This window comes from Acinonyx jubatus, chromosome A2 (assembly GCF_027475565.1).
Source record: "Acinonyx jubatus isolate Ajub_Pintada_27869175 chromosome A2, VMU_Ajub_asm_v1.0, whole genome shotgun sequence".
Taxonomy (NCBI): Eukaryota; Metazoa; Chordata; class Mammalia; order Carnivora; family Felidae; genus Acinonyx; species Acinonyx jubatus.
The window spans coordinates 112,381,397-112,403,192 of NC_069383.1; the positions used below are offsets into that span (position 1 = coordinate 112,381,397).

Consider the following 21,796-nt stretch of genomic DNA (forward strand, 5'->3'; position numbering starts at 1 on the left):
AGCTACTTTTTTTTCAAATAAGGCTCTCTGTCCCTTTCTTCTCTCTCCTATCTGTGACATTCCCATAATGGCAAAGCTTGGTCAACTTAGTAGTTTCCCTCTTATAAGTTCCTTAGGTTCTTTTCATTTTTCTATTTTTTTTTTTGCTCCTCTGACTCCAATTTCAGATGACCTGCCTTCAAGTTCACCGATTCTTCTGCCTGTTCATTTCTGATGTTGAGCCCTTCTAGTGAAATTTCCCGTTTAGTTTTTTGTACTTTTCAGCTCCAGAATGTGTCTTTTTGTAGTTTCTGTCTCTTTGCTGATATTCTCATTTTCCTGTTTTCTTTTAGTTGTTTGTGTTCTCTTTTAGTTCTTTGAGCATTTTTATGATTTATTTAAAATTTTTTGTCTGATACCTTATAGATGTGTGGTACTTTAAGTAGGTCTGTAAGGTCTGTTTCTGGAGTTTTATTTTGTTCCTTTAATTGGGCCAAGTATATCTGTTTCTGTGTGTGTGTGTGTGTATGTGTGTGTGTGTACTTTGTTTTGTTTTTGGCCGGGATATAGGCATTTGAAAAACAGCTGCCTATCCCAGTCTTTGTATACCGGATTTCTGCATAGGAATATCTTCACTAATTAGCCTGACTGGAGGTTCCAGGACTTCCCAAACCTTTTGTGATTTTAGCCCACCCTGGCATTTGCCTGCAGAAATGCAACTCTAGGGTGCTGCTTTCGTGTTATTTGCAGCATCTTCCAGCTCTGTTTCCAGTCTTTGCAGCGCTTTGAGTCAGGCAAAACAGAAACCAGTCCTTCAGGCAGCCCTCGGGCAAGCCAGAATGTAGGACATTTAGTCTGTTTGTGTTCCTGAAGGAAAAACCTTGGCATGGGGTTTTTTTTCCTGGGTCTTCCACACTATGCTGTGCAGGGGAAGTAGCATGAATGGGTGCACCAAACACTGTAAGTTTTCCTACACGTTTTACTATTATCATGTCTTGTTTATCATGTTATCATGTATGGGTGCTATAGCTTTTACCTATTCTCTAGAGTTCATCCCAGTATTTTGGTCCATGTATTGTTAACTCAGTGCCTTTACGGGAGAAGGAAGGCCTATATTTACTAGTCTGCCAATTTGTTGTCATTCTCCCTAGTATCACTTTTTGAAGTATAAATTCTGCCAGATAATGGTTCTCTTCATAAGACATGAAATTAAAAGGGAGTTGCAGTATTTTGGACTTGGGTAAGGCATTTGGTTTTCTCCTTTGTAAGGTCTACAGATGGAGAAAATGAGGTCGAAAGCAGTAATATTTAAACATTAAAGTTTATGTGATCTTTTATATTGAAATAAAGAAATAAGGTAATGGAACAGTTACATATCTATCCTCCCAGACAAGATTAAGGTTTCTTTTAAGGTTTTCAGGGCACTCCACAAATATTTATTGTTTACTCTAAGATACTATGTAGTTGGCATACAAAATGTATATGAGATATAATACATGTATATAGATGTATATAAGATATAATTCTATGCTTAATGCTTAAAAAACTAAATAACGGTATAGGACCTAAGTAGCAAATACAAAAGTATAAGAACTATCACTATGAGTTCTGCAGAAGCAGAAATGACGGTGAGCTAAAATGGACAGGGTTTGCTTCTATAGAGTTTGGGCTGGACCTTGAATGGGTAGGATCATATCTTAGTATCTGTTTTGGAGAAAACATACCACATGTCCAGAAGTGGGCATGTACAGGCAGTATTGTTTGTACTAGCAAAAATGAGAAATAATCTAAATGGTCATCAAGAAAAAGAGAATAATAAACTAAACTATTCTGTGTCTACTATGAAATAATATGTAGCAATAGTAGAGATCCATATATTCCAACAAAATTTTCTGAGTAAATTGTTGAACTTTTAAAAGCTGATATTTTAGTTTGTTTAGGCCACTATGACAAAATACCAGACTGGGTAGTTTATAAACAATCGAATTTTATTTCTCACTGTTCTGGAAGCTGGAAGTCTGAGATCAGGGTGCTAGTGTAGCATGAGGACCCTCTCCCAGGTTGCAGACTATTCGTTGTGTCCTCACATGTTGGAAGGGGCTAGGGAGCTCTATGGGATCTCTTTTACAAGAACATTAACCCCACCGATGAGTGTAGTACCTCCCAGAGGCACCACCTCTTAATATCACATTGGGCTTTAGGATTTCAACATTATAAATTTTGGGAGGACGCAAACATTCAGACCATAGCAAAGGAAGTTTTAAATAATATGTGTACTATGATATTAGTTAAGAAACCAAGCTAACCTGAAGATAATACTGCATAATTTTTTTAATGTTTTTTATTTTGAGAGAGAGCAAGTGTGCGTGCATGAGCACAAGGGTGGGGAGAGAGGTAGAGGGAAGAGGAGAGAAAGAATCCAAGCAGGCTCTGCACTGTCAGCACAAAGCCCAATGCAGGGCTCTTATCTCATGAACCATAAGATCATGACCAGATGTTTAACTGACTGAGCCACCCAGGCACCCCAATACAGCATACTTTTTTTTTATAGGTAAATAGTATATAACCTCATTGTAAAGGAAGGATAAATGAATAACAGCGGTTACAACAATTAAGCATTCATAAATTACTTACATATTTAAAGATCAAGAAAAATCCCAGATGAAAATCAATCAAAACATTAGTAGTAGTTACTTCTGTATGGTGATATTTTGAACAAAGTTTTCTTACTTTTTATATTTTACTCTATTTTCTGAATTTTCACAGGAAATATTTTATTCAAAAATACTAAATTGTAAAGTCTTTCATAAATGGGAGATAAGCAATTGACAAATGGTTAATAAAATTAATTCTTACAAAAGTGGAATAGAAGAGTAAGTAGAATTTAATTAGGTGGAAATATCAGGGACTTTGGGGGTATGAGAGATGGTTGAGGGACAGAGTGGGAGACCCAGAATGTCTTAGAAACTTTTGAAGTTGTGTAGAGCCATTGAACACTGCCTTATATTTTTAAGCCATTTATTCAATAAATATTTAAGGACCTAATAGCTGCCAGAATACCCCTATGAGCATATTAGGGTCCTTGCCCCTAAGAAACTTCTGTTTTGATGAGGCGGATGCAGACAAACAGATTGTAATACAGCAGTCCCCCTTATCCATGGCTTTGCTTTTTACTGCAGCCCAGAAGCAGATGATCCTTCTGACATATGTTCAGAAGGTCAGTAGTAGCTTAATGCAATGTCTACATCATTCACTTCATTTCATCTCATCATGTATACATTTTATCATTTCACATCATCACAAAAGGAAGGTACAATAATATATTTTGAAAGAGCACATTCACATAATTTTTATTACAGTATATAGTTAAATTATTCTATTTTATTACTGGCTATTGTTATTTTGTGTGTGTGTGAGAGAGAGAAAAAGCATGAGTCGGGTAGGGGCAGGGAGGGAGAGAGAGAGAGAATCCTAAGCAGGCTCCATACTGTCAGAGCAGAGCCCAACACAGGGCTTGATCTCACGAATCTTAAGATTGTGACCTGACCTGAAATCACGAGGCAGATGCTTAACTGACTGAGCCACCCATGTGCCCCTATTGTTGTTAATTTCTAGCTGTGCCTAATTTATACATTAAATTTTATCATAAGTATGTAGTTTAGGAAAATACACAGCATGTATAAGGTTCAGTACTTATCCATGGTTTTAGGCATCCACTGAAGGTCTTGGATGTATCCTCCACAGATAAGGGAGGATTACTCTACAGTGTAGTAAGGAAGAATCAACCGATGAGGTGGATAACAGGGTTGGTGAAGGTTGAAGAGAAGGCTTTCCTAGAGGAAAGACATCTAAGTTGAGATTTGGAGTTATCAAGTTGAAAGCAGTGTGAGATGTCTGGAGAGGGAAAGCAGGGACCAGCAGTTGGAACACCTTGTAAACTGTTTGAAGGACTTGTTTCTGTAGTGTTTAATTATTCTGTACATATGATCTTACTGAGTGCTCTTTGCAACATAGTAAATAATAGCCCTGTTAGTTGTTTGGCACTTGGTTGTTAGTTGTTTGGCACATAATAAACTCTTTCCTCTCTCGCTCTTCTACCTTTTCTTCTCTCCCTTTGCCTTGTATATATTTACTGCAGGTGATGCATGGCATGAATTTTTTTGGAGGAAATAAATGCAAACCCTAAAATATTGCTGATAGAAAAGGAGGCAACCTTAATTTAGCCTATTTGAAAGAGCCATGTTCAGTTCATCAAAATAAAAATGCTTTTTGATGTGGTTGGCTGCTCTTTAAATTCAGTCATCGCCATGAGGTAGTTAATGGAATTGAATACAAGAGGTATTCAGATTTTTTGATCATCAACATCTTTTAACTTCTTACCACTTTCAGAGTTATGACAGTGGCTTGGGGCTTTTATAAATAACTACACAAGTTACTTAATCTGTGTAGATGAAATGTGGTATCTGTATTGTTATCTAGTGTGGGATTGCCAAGTGAAATTAATTTTTGCAAGATATAAATCTTGTATCATTTAAGGGGGTTGAATTACCAGTGTGTCCAAAACTGGCAGCATGATTTACTAAATTTTTTGGAAGTAGATTTCCTTCCTCCTTGCCTTAAATGCAGGCAGTAACTAAGAGTCATAACTTTACATAAAGAGTGAACCTATCACATTATTATTTGTTAATGATGGGCTATTCCCATTTGGGCAGTTTATAGAAAAAATGGTAAACCCCAACATGAAATTTAGAAAGGAGGAATAACTTAATTTTGTTACAGTCTACACTTTAGACCAAGCAAACAAAAAAAATATGCTGAATGCTGTAGGCTAACATGTTGCCTTGTTAATGCGAAAAACTAAGTTTTACTAACCACTTGAATCACATCTCTGTGTTAACTTGTGGAGTTTTTTGTTTTGTTTTGTTTTGTTTTTCTGCATGGGATGCCCTTCTCCTTTTTTGTCTGTTGGCAAAATTCCTCTCCAACCTTAGACTCCAGATTTAAGACTTTTTTTGTCCCATAAAGGTTCATTACTCCTTCCGTGTGTCATTACTGTTCTTGCTATTATAGCACTTGCCATGTTTATGACAATTGTTTAGGTTTTCTGTTTGCTTACTAAGACCTCCATAAAAGTAAAGGGTGTCATAACTGGTTTAGTGCATGAATGAAAGGGGGCTTTCTGAAATGACATGGTGTTGCATATTGAAATTTCGCCTCTTAAATTTAGGCTTAGTTTTATTGACTGGTAGCTGGCACTGTTACTTCTACTGGGTTATTACAGGACGCTGGTTAAAGCGCACAATGTTTGAACAATATAACTTATTTTATATAACACTATTATAAGAATGGACACTAAGGAGATAGGGAAAGAAACTGTAAGCATATTAAGTTGTGCCAGGCTTTAGGGAAACTCATTTAACTTAAAGTATAAAGGTTCACATTTTTTAAATAGAATAATTATTCGGTTTCCTAAAAAAGTGTACCGTATGAATATATTAAGTAGTGTTCGTTTTTAGTGCGTTTTAGTTTATTAAAAAAAGGAGGAAGCATGATGTAATGGAAAAAAGCAACACAATGAAATTTGTATTGGGGTTCTAGTTCTGACTCAAATACCAACTCTGATTTTAGGGTCAAATTTGAAAACCTCTTTGAACTTTAGTTTACTTCTCTGCAAAAGTGTAGTTTGTATTACATGGAATTCAGTAGTATACAACTTTAATATCAATTTATTTAAAAAATGGGTTTAGAATTTTAAGAATGAAGTTGCAAAAGGAGGGGCAAGTGTTTTGAATATGGAAACCAACTAAATTGGGATGATTATTTAAGTTTTATAAGTATTCATCCAAGGTATTTTGTATGTTTTTGGTTGCTGATTGTTTTGGATTTTTTTTTTTTTAGTGATAAAGCAAATCAGAAAACAGTATAGTCCTAGTTTGGTAAAAACAAGCACATGTAGGTAGGTTTATACATACACAAAAGGTTGAAGTGTAGTAGTAAGATAATTGTGGGGTTATATATGATACATAAAACAAGGAGAATAAAATATTTTTCTTGGTTTTTCTATGAAGATGCTAAAAACGAAAATAAAATACCATTTCATAAAGACTGTTTGTGGCTTTGGAAGTAGATTATTATTATTTGACAAACACATATGGAAAATGTAATGAATGGGAACTGAGGCCAACATGTCAAAGGCAGACTTTTTTTCTGTTTCTGAAGCCTACTTAGAACTCTTACCTATGGTGGAAAGTAGAAGAAAGTGATTGATGTTCATCTCATTTTTAGTTATGATGGAAACAAGAGTTCTTAAAATGGATGTGTGGACAAGCTTTAGGGGAATCCATGGATCATTTGGAATTGTGTCAAAAACACTGTGTCTGTTCATTCATGAATTTCATGTATGTCATTCCAGTGACTGAGTTCATAGCTTTGAAGAGATCCACAAAAAGTGTGTGATCCAGAAAAGATTGATTAAGAACCCCATGGACAGTTCCTGTGTGTTTCCACATAGAGTATAGGAGATGGGGATTTTCAGTCACAGCTTACTGAAAATTACATTGTTTATTCAGGTCTTGGAGTAATAAGAGAATTATTGCAGAGCTGTTGCTTTTTCTCTAGGTCATACATTTTGTCTTTCTAGCTCTTCTTTCATAATCTTTGATGTTGGTCTGCTATTTTCATCTAAAATGCTGCCAGACACCTCAAAATAGATCATATGCAGAGATTTCCCCCCGAACAGTTATGTTTATTGAAGATCTTTTCAGTTTTTTGTTGTTTTATTAAGGACTGGATTGCATTCATACACTCAAATGTTTTTTAACAGGTCTTGTTGCATTTGAACAATTAATTAGAGGTTTATCTTTATTTTATTAGGCAAAAAATAAGTTCCTCGTCGAATGAAGACACCATTCTTTTAGTCTGTAAGTCTTTTTATGTGTATCTGGGACCTTTGAGGATTTATATCCTGTTTAATTCATGATTGATATTTTTTGTGTACCTGGATGCGTAGACTTTTGACAGTTTTCTGTAATTACTTATCCCCTTTCCACCTCCCCTTGGAGGTGTGGGTTAGAAAGAATCTTGCAATTCTTTGCAGTCTAGCAATTATCTGGGATTCTAGTTGATTATATCAGAAACACCTCATGTTTATCTTTGAGACAGTATGTCTTTCTGTAAGGAACTTCATTATTTCCACCCCAGTATCTCATTAGGTCTTCCTGCATTCCCAGGAGTTTTTTGAGTACTCAGTTTCATTTTGTATAGGGGGAAAAAAAATGGAGGTACTGGTAATCACACCATTTAAAAACACACAAAACAAAAAACCACACAGAACTCAGGTTTTCTATCAGCCTACTTTCCACTTGTACTTAAATTTCAGTCAGTTTAAATATTAGGTTACATTGCATACTCTGAGCATTACATATAAAGGAGTCTTTGCTTTCAGTCACAAAGTTTTCCTAGCTTTGGAATTTCAGAAAAAGTTTAAATATGTTTAACCCTTTTCCATTTAAGGTTTTTGGAATATAATTTTTATGTATATATTTTGGTTACAGTGACTTTTTTGGAGTTGTGGCATCCTGTTACTTGTTTGACTCTGGTACATCTTTTCTACTCTTCCTAAGGTATTATGAAATATGTATGTGATATTTGAGGTGAAGTTTTAAAAACTGTACATTATATTTGGTGATATTTGGAAACTGGTAGTCTATGACAAGGGCATAGTTGTGAATAACCATTGTATTAAGATCTGGCTTTTCAAATTCATTTTTTACTTTTCTTACCCAAAGGGGAAAAAAAAGGTAGTAACACTATATGGTTTCCTCATGCTAATACTGAGGCTTTAGAATATTCCTGCTTTACTTATCTGAAGAGTTGAAATGCCTAACCCAGGGACTGCACATAGTAGGTTCATTCCAACAAAGGCTACATGTAGCATAAGGTGTTATGCCGTTTACCGGGAATTGAGAATCACTGGAGCAGGGAAAATTAATATATGCCAACAAGTTCTGTTCTGGTCCATTTTTAAAATCATTCAAGAGTAATAATTCAGAGAGGAGCAGAAATTTTCACTAAAATGAATCTGTCCTTACGTTGATTATCTGGAAGCAGAATCAAATAGGAAGAGACTGGCGAACGATAGCAAAATATTTTTTATCTTTGCATCTGCCCTCAGATTGCCATTTTCATACCTCTACCTACATTTATTCACTCTGAGCTGTTCGTTTTGTTATGTGTGTAGATTTTAAAAAATTACATTGTTCTTATGGGAGAATGCAGTTACCTCAGGAGGCAGCCTTCGTTTGTTTTGCTCGTAAGGAAGTTGAAGTCACTCTGTAATGAAGTTGAAGTCACCCACGAAGTATGCCTTTCTGCACCTGACATTCCTTCCCGAGGCGGGACTCCTCCCCGTGAATAAGAGGAAAGGCTCGGCCAATTACCTTAGACAAAGCCGGACAGCTGCCGAGCCCAGCTGGGAGGAGTCTCCGGAGCAGCGCTGCTACAGTCCGGGGCTTTTTGCCACCTCCTTTCATCCCACTGGTTCACCCAGCAGATTACCTGAGGTGGAGGTTGAGAAGGGGGTGTCGCTCTTTGCGGGGGACCTCCTCCGCCAGGAGGGCTGGACGGTGGGGGGAATTGTCGCAGTTGCCAGGTTTCTGCTTGAGGCAGATGCTTCCTAACCCCGGCGCGCCACTCCTCCCCGCCACACAGACCAGAACATCAGGTCCGCACGCCCCCCCCCCCCGCCCCCCACCTTTGCCGTCCCCGCCCCCGCCGGAGTCTCAGGTGGCACCGCAGCGGCATCCCGGGCTAAGGATTTGGTGGGAAGCGAAGGGGTGGTCCTTGTGTCTGGACCCCTCACGGCTGACTCACAGGAAGTGTGCTCGCCCGAGCTTGGCACTGGGCGAAGCAGCTCCAGGATTCCGCCCCTCCCTGCCGCCGTCCGCCCGCCCTCTCCGACGTAGGCTTTGCGGTATCTCCCGATGGAACAATGAAGTGCTTCCAAGTTTGCTAAGACTCCCAGGGAAAATCTTTGGACTTCTGTGACAGTCTTCAGAATGTTTCGCCACCGAGTTTTCCGGGAAGCTGTTATTTAAAAAAAACAAACGCTTCCCTTCGTGGATTGCTTTGTCTGAAGATTACTCAGGGTGACCATGGTTCAACGCTTTAGCCTCAGGAGGCAGCTATCCAAGGTGGGTAGCTTGGGTAGCTTTGTGTGTTTGTTTAGGGGAAACTCTCCCTAGGTTCGGCGTGGTTTCCTTTTTCTCTAGAACTGTTCTGTCAAGCCTGCCTTCCTCCAGAGCTAAGGAGGGGCAGGGGGAGGAAGCGCTGCCTTTTGTTCTTTCCTCTGACAGACACAAAGGTTTCAGGCTGACTGCGCTGGCAACTCCAGATTTTGTTCTCCTAAAACCAGAGCTGTCCTCCCTGAATTTGGAGGAAGTTACAGTTTGCTTCTGAGGTACAGTTTCCAAGAGGGTGTGCGTGAAAGAGGATAGTGGATAAAAAAAAGTGCATCTTTAATTAGCAATTAATCTAGCAGCTTGTTGACCAAGATGAGAAAGCCTTATTGGTCTGTGGAATCCGTCCGGTTGTACGAAATTTAGTATAAAACGAGGACAACTTCCATAAAACAGTGCAGGAAGCCAAGACCTGTGTGAAAATACTAAAATGAGCAGTTAAGAAACCCACATACTTAATGAAGGAGTGTGTGAAAAGCAGTAACCAGTGGGCTCACAAATCACATTTTTACAGAGTTCTGCTTGAAAAGCAGGTTTCATTTGTGCCGTTTTGAGGGAAAAGTTCTATTAACCTAAGGAAAACAAACTTAAAAAACAACAACAGGCAAAGCTCTCTTGGAAGAGGGACTGCCGATTTTCTGAATCAGCCCTGGCCGTGGTCAACCCTCTCTGGACCAGTCAGTCTTGGAGTTCTCTGTTTAGCTAGTACAGAATCTAGTTTGGAAAGAGGTGTGCTGAGAGTTGAGCTTTATTTCAAAAATCATTCTGTTCTTGAGTCTGTTTTTAAAATGTAGCACTTGGTGGTTGAATTGTGTCACAATCATTCCCTGCACAGAAGCTTAAACAAATAGTAAATCAGTAGACATTCTTCACTTTCTTGGTTGTTAGAATTGTTAAATCCTGAAATGTGTTATTATCTTAAGGGAAAACCTTTCAGTTCCTCACAGGTGACCTCAGTGTAGAATGTGTGCATTCAGGCAAAAATGAGCAAGGCTCTTGGGTCCATCCGCATGTCAGATTTCATCTCTTTTCTTGGATCGCCAAGCCTAACAAGGGACTTTTTATGAGTAGTAAAATACATTTCCCTTGCTTCTCTTCCCCTAATTCTAGGTTTCTAGGTATGTGTGTTGGGGGTAGTGGGCCAAGAAGCCTCCAGGTTTCTTGTAAACAATAAAAAGAATCACTTTTTGTTTCTCTTTGAACAACCTTTAGTTTATATATTTCCAAATTTTGTACTACATTTAAAAAACAGATGTGTAGGTTCTCAGGACAGTGATTTTTCTGCACAAGAGTGTCTGAAATAGTTCAGAGCCAGGTGATAATTTTCTAATTAGAAAATAAATTCATTCTAGGTATTTTGCTACTGATATTTCTCTCCCAATTACTTTTTGAACCGTACTCTTCTCACACTATGCTATATAATATATGCTTTATGCCTGGCTGTGATTTATAGAAAAGACACTTTTTGGGTAGAATTAGGAGCACATCTTCTCTGTAACATGAAGAAATAAAAGGCACATTATATAAAAAGCATTCAGAGAGGTAACTACCTCTTTCAATTCCTTTTTTTTTTTTTTTTTTTTAAACACCCCTCTCCTCCACTTTAAGGTGGTTTTTAGGCCCTACACTAAATGATTAGGATCAAATCTAAGGAAATTTGTTTTCTATCACACGCCTTTAATATATAGTATATGTTCAATAATGAATATAAAAAAATATTCTTAATCGTTTCAGTCTACATGGGTGCTGATATACGAAAGAGAAATTAATAGTTAGGTCAATAGTGTTCTTTTTTTTTTTTTTAAACGTTTATTTATTTTTGAGACAGAGACAGAGCATGAACAGGGGAGGGGCAGAGAGAGAGGGAGACACAGAATCCGAAACAGGCTCCAGGCTCTGAGCTGTCAGCACAGAGCCCGACGCGGGGCTTGAACTCACGCGTGAGATCATGACTTGAGCCGAAGTCGGACGTTTAACTGACCAAGCCACCCAGGCGCCCCAATAGTGTTCTTTTTTTAATTGCAGTGAATGCACTGTACCTCTGTTCTGTCTTTTCAGTTAAACCCATGTTACCTGCGATCACAGGACCTGTCTTAACCCAGTGTATGGTATTTTTGGCGCACATTGAACACTGAAAGTGAAATTAGGTTGTTGTAGGTCAGAAACAGTTGAATAATGGCAATTTCATATGATTCCAACTTTAGTAATGAGTATTTTTGCCAATAAGAAATAATCTTCCACAGGTATACAGTTGTCTTAAGATGATCTCATATTTTAAAAAGCAATTTCCTATTTTAACAAAAAGAAGTACTCATGTGATCATCTATAAATTCTGTTGGAAAATTTTTGAAAAAAAGTACTTATAAATATTTGCAGTGATTTTAAACCTATTTAGATTCTTTTTATCTTAAGTTTGATAGCCATATTTACTTACACTGGATATTTTCCCTAGATGATTCCTCTAGGCTAATGGATGTTCACATCTGAATTTGTAAAAGGAGGAAGTAAACTAAGATATAGATGAAGTAAAAATCTTCATTTTTAAAAAGGATGCTCTCTTACTCTTTTTGACTAGATCCCAGTTACCTGACTCCCAGAAAAGTTTTTTCTTTACCCTTTAGACTCTTTTCTTTTTTTTTTAAATAATTTTTTTGAGTTTATTTTGAGAGAACAAGATTAGGGGAGAGGCAGAGAGACAGAGACAGACAGACAGACAGAATCCCAAGCAGGCTCCATCAGCACTGTCAGCCCAGAGCCCTACTCGGGGCTCAAACTCACAAACCATGAGATCGTGACCTGAGCTGAAATCAGAAGTTTGGATGCTTTAACTGAGCCATCCAGGCACCCTAGATTATTTTCTTTCTGCATAGTTTTCTCACATGTGACTTCAAAAATATTCACTAAGGAAAGCTTTTTCTTTTTGCCCTAAGTCCTTTACACGAGCTAGTCAAAATAGTCTGGAACCTGCCAATGTGGACTTAACCATGTAATTCTCCTAATGAAACTTCAAGTTAGGTGGTATCAACTTCATTTTGTCATTAAAGAAATCGGTTTGGAGAAGCTAAAGCATTTGCCCAGATCAGCAGGAGGTGGAGTCAGGTTCAAATTTAGGTCTAATTCCAAACCGATTCTGTATCTACCTACCAACTATCTCCCTAAACTTCTGGTGTTTTAGTCAGTCTACTGTCGTGGTCACTGATGTTTCTCCATATGTTTATACATGGTGATAGAAAACAGTATAGTTAGTAACTTGGGTAACTTCCTTAGAGCAGCTCTTTCCCCTGCAGTTGAAATTAGTATCTGATGGGATTTAAATTTATCAAACTTGGTAAGTGTTTCCTGCAATTGAAGTTTTTTCCTTTGGCTAGAAAAACATTGATTTGAACAAGATAGTTGATTTAATAAAGCCATATTATATATAGTTTGTAGCTCAACTGCATGCATTTATGTGAACCTTTAGACTGTACTGCCTTTTAAAAAACTTCTATTAAGAAGAAAAAGTTACTCCTGAGTTTCTATAATAATGTTTAAGAGATGAAATACGATGAGTTATACAATCAGAAGGTCTTAAGTCACTCTGGCTCTAACCACCGCTCTCCAATCTTTTAAATCAGTAATAGATGGGCAGCTGGATGGCACAGTGTGTAAGCATCAGACTCTTGATCTTGGCTCAGATCATGACCTCGTAGCTAGTGAGTTCAAGCCCCGAATCAGCCTCTGTGCTAAATCAGTAATAGAAAATTATTTTTTTCCAGAAGCTTCAGTTTTTTAGAAGGTATGATAAAAGCTGAGGAGGCTTTGAAAAATGGTTTTAAGATAGACTATTCTAGTGAAATCTTACACCCTTTTATTTTACTTTTTTAAAAAAAGTTTTTAATGTTCACTTATTTTTGAGAGCGAGACAGAGTGCAAGTGGGGGAGGGGCATAGAGAGAGGGAGACAACCTGAAGCAGGCTCCAGGCTCTGACCTGTCATCACAAAGCCTGACACAGGGCTTGAACTCACGAACAAGATCATGGCCTGAGCCGGAGTCGAATGCTTCACCTGACGGAGTCATCCAGGCTCCCCTTTTATTTTACTTTTGAATGGTAATGATTTTCATAAGTTCAAAAATTAAAACTTACCTGTGAAATATTGCTTCCAACTGTGTCTTTTCGGCTGGTTTACATCCCTGCCACCCTAGGCAACCAGTTTCTTATTTATCCTTCCCCTATTTGTTTATGCATACGTAAGAAAATATGAACATATGTTTACTGACCCTTCTAAAATGAAAGATAAATGCTATACACTTTGTTCTAAGATAATAACTTGGGCTTTACGTTTCTAGATATGGATGTAAATAGTTATCTCAGTTTGGGGTTCACATTTATTTTCACATTTTTATGGGAGGCTTAAGTTCTTTAGGACAGGTATAGCAACACAGGATGTAGTTTCCATGTCAAAGATAATTAAAATAACAACAAATTAATGATGACTTGATTCTTTTTTCAATGCATACCACATTTATTTTCCTACTTGGTTTGAGTGCTTTCTCTTTCTATATTAAAATTTCTTATATGGTGAAAAACTTAGAAGATAAAAAATCATACCGTTATATCTTGGTTTGGCCTGTGAAGAGATTAATATGGGTTTTTCCCTCCTGTTCTCCCATAGATTTGTTGAAATTATTTAATCCAGACTTGCAGAGCACTTGAAAATATTATTGTCTAAAATTGTTATTCTTTCCTACATTTGGTAGTGTTCTATTACTTGATATCAGTTTTGTATCCACGTAAGAAACCTAAGATTTCGGGACGTATTGATGCTAATTTGAATTCTTAATAAAAACATTCTTTTTTCAAAAGTAGTTTCTTTTGAATTTCTATCTGATTTATTTTGGGTTTAGGACTTGATGATAATATATATGACTCAACATAATTTTTCTGTGAATGTATTCTTATCAAAAGGAAGAACGATTTTTCATTTCCATCTTAATTAAGGTCTTTTAAAAGTATTTTAAAGGCTGGGGCTCCTGGGTGGCTCAGTTGGTTGAGTGTCCAACTTCAGTTTAGGTCATAATCTCATGGTTTGCGGGTTCGAGCCCCATGTCAGGCTCTGCACTGACAGCTTGGAGCCTGCTTCAGATTCTGTGTCCCCCTCTTTCTCTGGCCTTTCCCCACTTGTGTGCCTGTGTGCATTCTCTCTCAAACATTTAAAAACTATTTTGAAGGCTAAAGTGGTAAATTTTATACAGATTTTACCCAGTTTTTTAAAAAAGTATCTTTTAAAAGAACCCTTTTAATGTTAAGTACTATATGAGTACAGTGTGGTACTATATGTAGTTTGAAACCCTAAACACATAGGCAAGGGAGTCTGTACTGGATGGATGTTTTTAAGTCATGGAAATGTGCACAACATCTCTTTTTTTTTTTTTTTTAAGGCCATTTTTATTTAATTTTATCTCTTCAAACTGGTTTCATACTGGGAAATACAATGTTGGTATTTTTTATTAGCCAGCAGTTAAATGCTATATTTTCCTGTGAATTATTAACCCACTTTTAGGAGACTTAAATCAAGTAGTGGTGTCATCAGCATTGAAGGATCATTCTGATGCATTACATAACCAAACTAGGAAGACTGATACTGCTTTTCTGTTAGTAAAGTGAGATCTTTAGTGAGATCAATTCTGTATATTGTGGTTGCAGTGGGAATAGGTAAGGTATAGAGAATGGCTCTCCTATTCAAATATATTGGCAATAATCAGCTAAAACAGAGAAACTAATTTAGAAATATATGTATGGCAACTCTTTAAATTTTAAAAACTATGGTAAATTATAGGCTGTGGATGTGGGACAGTGGAATATGCTACTGACAGAAGAGAGTTAATCTCCTTGCAAGTGTGTTGCTTTTTTTAAAAAATATATTTTGTTAAGTTTATTTGTTTTTCAGAGAGACAGAGGCAGCGTGAGCAGGGGAGGGGCAGAGAGAGAGAGAGAAGAGAGAGAGAGAATCCCAAGCAGGCTTTGCACTGTCAGGACAGAGCCAGATGTGGGACTCAAACTCAATGAAACCATAAAATCATGGCCTGAGCCGAAACCAAGAGTCATATGCTTAACCGGCTGAGCCACCCAGATGCCTCAACTTTTTTTGTTTTTTAAGTATACAACAACTATCATTTGGTGTTGATTTGAGTTTTATTTTCCTGAGAAAGATGGATATAGTAAATGACTCAATTAGGTGATTCTTTGAGGTAGAAATGTTTACCAAGAGTTCCTAGTTTTGAAGATCAATGAGCTGATATACTTGAAAGTGCTTTGAAAACTGTAAAGTACTGTATTAATTTAAGAATTTAAGGTGATGGTATTTTCATTATTCTGTCATTCCATAAGTATTTTTTAAGTTTTATTATTTATTTTAAGTTAAATTTTAGTTAACATACAGTACAGTACTGTTTTCAGGAGTATAATTCAGTGATTCATCACTTACATACAACATCCAGAGCTCATCACAACAAGTGCCCTCCTTAGTACTCACCACCCATCTAGCCCATCACCCAACCACCTCCCTCCATCAGCTCATAGTTTGTTCTCTATCATTAAGAGTCTCTTGTGGTTGGTTTCCCTCTTTTCTCTCTTCCTCCATATGTTCATCTGTTTTGTGTCTTAAATTATACATATGAGTGAAATCATGGTATTTGTTTTTCTCTGATTGACTTACTTTGTTTAGCACAATACATTCTAGCTCCATCCATGTTATTGTAAATGTCAAGATCTCGTTCTTTTTTTTTTTTTTTTTAATTTTTTAAATGTTTATTTATTTTTGAGAGACAGAGACAGAATGTGAGTGGGTTAGGGGCAGAGAGAGAGGGAGACGCAGAATAGGAAGCAGGCTCCAGGCTCTGAGCTATCAGCACAGAGCCCAACACGGGGCTTGAACTCACATGCTGTGAGATCATGACCTGAGCGGAAGTCGGATATGCTCAACTGACTGAGCCACCCAGACGCCCCAAGATCTTGTTCTTTTTGATGGCTGAGTAATATTCCAGCACGCACGCAGGCGCACACACACACACCCCACATCTTCTCTATCCATTCATCAGTCAATGGACATTTGGGCTCTCTCCATAGTTTGGCTATTGTTGATAATGTTGCTATAAACATTGCTGTTGGCGTTTCTTTACACCAGTAATGAGCAGCAGAAAAAGAAATCAAGGAATCGATCCCATTTGCAGTCGCACCAAGAGCAATAAGAGACCTATAACTAAAGAGGTAAATGATCTGTCCTGTGAAAACTATAAAACACTTACGAAGGACATTGAAGAGTACACAAGGAAATGGAAAAAGAATTCCATGCTCGTGGGTTAGAAGAACAAACATTATTAAAATGTTTATAGTATCCAAAGCAATCTACACATTTTATACAATCCCTATGAAAATACTACCGGCATTTTTCCCAGCGCTAGAACACGCAGTCCTAAAATTTGTGTGGAACCACAAAAGTCCTTGAATAGCCAAAGTGATCCTGAAAAAGAAAAGTAAAAATAGACACTTCACAATTCCAGATTTCAAGCTATATTACTTATGTTTAAGGTATCTCTGTATCCACCGTGGTGCTCAAGCTCATGGGCCTGGGATCAAGAGTTGCATGCTCCCCTGACCGAGCCAGGCAGGCACCCCATTCCATAAGTATTTTTGAAAAGAAGTGACTGTTCCTTAAAACTGTGACTTAAAATACACACACACGTACCCACCTCCCTTTTTGTATGTACATAATTTTGTATGTCTTTTGGATAGATAACAGTGATTGCCTGGGAACACTTGGGTTGGGAGTAGGAGGTAGACTCGCTTTTTAAAACTATTTGTCACATACATAACTTTCTTAAATAATAGCTCTAGTCAGATATGTTAAAAGTTCAAAATGTAGACATGAATTTCAAGCTCATTATTTTTCAGTGAAAACGATTGCTAATAGTTAACTTAAAGGTTAATGGTTAAAAGATGGTATTCTTCTAGGCTTGGTGCTTTCTCCTAACCATCCATGCAAATTGAAGATAACCTCCCTGTGTAACACATAAGTTTGTAGTATAGAATCCCTAACCCTTTAAGAATTCTTTAAATGAACCTCTTTGGGCTAATTTAATCATACTATTCTGAAAGCATATTTTGGGAATGCTGTATAAAGATAGGAAACACATCGGGGCACCTGGGTGGCACAGTCAGTTAAGCGTCCGACTTCAGCCAGGTCATGATCTCGCGGTCCGTGAGTTCGAGCCCCGCGTTGGGCTCTGGGCAATGGCTCAGAGCCTGGAGCCTGTTTCCGATTCTGTGTCTCCCTCTCTCTCTGCCCCTCCCCCGTTCATGCTCTGTCTCTCTCTGTCCCAAAAATAAATGTTGAAAAAAAGAAAAGATTTAAAGATAGGAAACACATTTTGTTATATGTATTTACAAGATGCATGTAAAAATAATATGAAATATTCAGATTTGTTCTTAATCATTTTGGCTTACATGAGAAAATTAAAAGGAAAATTTGCTCTTTTGGACACCCTGGGGTTAGTTAGAACTTAACTTTTGCTCTATACACAGACCTGTAACAGAATCCCATTGCAAAATGCATCAGTTAAAAAGAAGACTGTGCAAATGGAACTTGCCTTGTGGTAACACAGGATATTTCCATTAAATTTCCATTTGTTTTATCAAAAGAAGCTTATCACTTTGTCTTTACTGGAAACTTCAATACAGTATCAGCTTTAAGGGAATTCTAATATGAACATCCTTTCAAAATCTAAGATTTAGTTTATATTTCTTCTGGAGAAATTAAACCAGGGTAATGCGATTGCTAGCGTAAATGGCTTAACTTCTGTGGAGTGAACAGAGAGGCAAATCTAGAAAACTATCCTTGAGATGATATATGTGGGTCATTTAATATTATTGCTTATTGTGTGGAATTTTAACTGCAAGCTCTTAATGTACTTGTCTAATATTTTTCCCTGTTTTTTAATCATTTGAAGATACACAATGAAATGATACAAACAACACCTGAATATAACTGCCCATTCTTTCTTTGATGTAGAGTATGTATGTGTGTTGAGACTTAGGAAACTAGCCACAAAGTTTGATCTCAACAAATTCTCTTTGGACATGGTTGGAAATCTGATCCATTCTACTCAGTAGCTAGTGGTGAATGATTATTTGAATTTTGAGTCTTATGAAATGACGTTATTGATCATCATATTCAATAACCCCCAACCATTAGGACTTTAAGAAATTTTAGAGCATATAATGTACATTCTGTGTATATTCTAACTTAGACCTTGGAACTTAGTAAGTGGAGATAGTAGGTTGTATATAAAGATTAACATCTACTTCATTTCTTACTACTAATTTCTTGTATACATATCACTCTAGCTCCACTACTTTTTTGCTACTTTTTTTTTTAATGTTTATTTATTTTTGAGAGAGAGACAGACAGAGTGTGCGCTGGGGAGGGGCAGAGAGAGAGGGAGACAGAATCCAAAGCAGGCTCCAGGCTCTGAGCTGTCAGCACAGAGCCCAACGCGGGGCTCGAACCCACGAACCGTGAGATTGTGACCTGAGCCAAAGTCGGACTCTTAACCGACTGAACCACCCAGGCACCCCTTTGCTATTTTTCAAACGTACCACAGTTCTGCCTCCATTCCTTTGCATTTGCTTTTCCTTGTACCTATAAAGCTGTTCATCCAAATACAGGTGGTCCCTGTGACTTACAGTGGTTCAGCTTATGATTTTTCAACTTTATGATGTATGAAAGCCATATGCATTCAGTATGAGTGATACTTGGAATTTTTAATCTTGATCTTTTCCCAGGTTAGCAATATGTACTATGACACTCTCTTGTGATGGTAGGTAGTGGCAGCAGTTGTAGCTCCCAGTTAGTCACACAATCACAAAGGTAAACAACTGATAGAACTATTCTGTACCCATACAAGCCATTCTGTTTTTCACTTTCAATACAATATCCAGTAAGTTACATGAGCTCTTCAACACTTCATTATCAAATAGGCTTGGTGTTAGATGATTTTGACCAACTGTAGGCTAATGTAAACATTCAGAGCACAGTTAAGGTAGGCTGAGCTAAGCTATGAAGTTTGATAATTTAGGTGTATTAAATCCATTTTCCACCTAACAGTATTTTCAACTTACGATGGGATTTATTGGGATGCAACTCTATTATAGGTCAAGGAAGATATGTATCTGTATAGATTTCTCTTGTACATCTTTGAGGTCACAGCTCAGAGGTCACCTTTTCAGCAAGGTTTTTACTGTTCTCTTTAAAATAGTGAAACTGCTTCTTACAAACACACACCTTTTCCCCAACTCTCCTTATCTCTTCAGTTTCTTTTCTTTTTCCCTCCCTTGTATTTAGTATTATCTGATACATTGTATATTTTTCTTTTATGTGCTCCACCCCCGGTATAAACCTTATGATAAGGATGGTTGTCTGTTTTGTTCACTTCTATGTGTAGAAACATAGAATAGTATCTGATATCTGATAAGTGCTAAATAAATATTTGTTTCATGAGCAAATTTATGAAAAACAGTAAAAAAAAAAAAGTCACTAGTCTCCTTGTCTATTTTCTTCCATCTCTTCCCATTTTACTGCCACCATCCCCACCCATCACCATCTAGGCTACTTCTTCTTCTTCTTCTTTTTTTTTTTTTTTTAATGTTTATTTATTTATTTTGAGAGCAAGAACGTGAGAGTGAGTTGGAGAGGGGCAGAGAAAGAGAAAGAATCCCAAGCAGGTCCTGCCTGGAGCCCATCATGGGGCTTGATCCCACAACTGCAAGATCACAACCTGAGCCAATATCAAGAGTCAGATGCTTAACCAACTGAGCCACCCAGGCACCCCATGACTACTTCTAATCGAGCCTCCTTTCTGCTGCAAAGTAATCTCATGTCTGATAAGACTTGCCGTGTAGTAGATACCAAATAAATATTTGTTGAATATCTGTGACTATTATCTTCTTCCCCAGATAGACAAGTCAAAAAATCAGAAATGGCAATAAATTGGCACCTTACTCTGGTTCTTTAATTACAGGTATCCACTTTTCTGAATTCATCTTTTCGATGTGATGGAAAGAGCCAAGAAGTAGAAACCCAAAGTTCTTCCATACTTTGTGATTTCAGGCAAATCACTTAATTTCTCTGTGCTTTAGTTTCTGAATCTTATAATGGCATTATGTTTACTCTTGTTACCTCATAGGAACAAATGAACAATGGATACAAATATGTTTGGAATAGTACTTAAAACTGTTAAATATAAGGTAATATTCCAGACCACATTTTACAACTGTAAGTACTTTTAAATAGTCAGGGCCATGAAAGTAGCTTTCCTTTTTTTCTGTTTGGGCACATATTGGAAAATAGAGGATTCTCTCCCCACCTCCTCTTTATAAATAAAGCTCTGTGTCAAGGGGTGATAACCTACCACCTTTAATAAGTGCTATATGTTGTGTGAAAGAATTATCACAAAATAAATGCTAGAGCTGTACTGACTTTTGGAAAGTTTTTTGTGATCTGGCTGCATTTTTCTTGGACTTGGAGATTTAGAAAATTCTTCCCTTACAGATTTTGTCATTTACACTCCTGCATAAACATCACTACTTAGAATCCCTTTCTCTGTTATTAAGTGAGCAAGTACATTTAGATATTTAGATAATATAGAGACTGTTAGGTATCTGACACCTTTAAGAGTTTAAGCTGAGAAAAAGGATTCATGCTTCATTCATCTGAAGAGACTAGTGACACAATATTTGAGCTATAACTAGGTTTGACAAACCTAGTTTGCATTAACAATAAAATATATTTGTGTCTGACTTTGTACAGTTGTGAATATAGTGGCTTCAAGGACCACCTTGCCTATTTCTCAAGTCAAGGGCAAAAAAGGCTGCTGTAAAATAGTTTAAGGGACACAGTGTAAATGGAATTTCCATCCTGGTTTCTAAGTTGGGATTTTGAAACATTTTTTTAGCTTTTATCATTAAAGTTGTTAGGAATAGTGCTGATAAGTGGGAGTTGTTTTCTGCTTCCTTCCTTTGTCTGTCCTCAAAACAAATAAAGAAATAACATACACAACTCATATGATAATCAAATGGTACTCAGCAACCACCAGAAGAGTATAGAAAAGATAATGACACACATTCCTTAGAGATGTTCCTCTCCCTTTTTTTCCAACTCCTTTTATACCAGTAAAAGTAGTTCCCCATAAGAGTCAAAGGAGGAGTAAGCAGTGAGAGAGACTATTACCTCTATCAGTACCACTCTAATTCTACAGCTTTGAAGACTTCAAAATATAGGCATTGTAATTTCATCAGTGCATGTGCTTTGTCAAGGTCTCCTATGTTACTAAATCCAATGATCAATTCTTAATTATCTTGATTTTCAGCAATATTTGGCACTTTGAGACTCTATCCTCAGTGAAACACTTTCTTCTGTTGGCTTTCATGATACCACACTCAGGGTTTTTCCCCCACCTCACTAGTCATTCAGTCCTAGTCTCCTTTCCTGATTTCAGATTTTTTTTTTTAATGTTTATTTAATTTTGAAAGAGACAGAGAGACAGA

The 21,796-nt window shown here is 37.2% G+C and overlaps 1 protein-coding gene and 1 long non-coding RNA gene across 4 annotated transcripts in view; one reads left to right on the forward strand and one right to left on the reverse strand.

Moving 5' to 3' along the window:
* TMCC1 (transmembrane and coiled-coil domain family 1) overlaps positions 1 to 21,796 on the forward strand; it is a 240,686-nt gene that overhangs the window by 112,945 nt on the left and 105,945 nt on the right. The window contains exon 1 of one of the 3 annotated variants that reach the window (XM_053218909.1): positions 8,958 to 9,170. The exons of the other annotated variants lie outside the window; for them this stretch is intronic. Within the exon in view, the coding sequence (XP_053074884.1) occupies positions 9,132 to 9,170 (39 nt within the window). The 5' untranslated portion in view covers positions 8,958 to 9,131. Of the gene's footprint in view, positions 1 to 8,957; positions 9,171 to 21,796 lie in introns of those variants that run through there. 3 annotated transcript variants of the gene reach the window in all.
* Positions 3,615 to 8,984, reverse strand: LOC128314861 (uncharacterized). The gene is made up of 3 exons (XR_008297003.1): positions 8,851 to 8,984; positions 8,418 to 8,535; positions 3,615 to 3,812 (listed from the first exon to the last, which is right to left on the reverse strand). It is a non-coding gene; the product is annotated as an uncharacterized LOC128314861 (long non-coding RNA).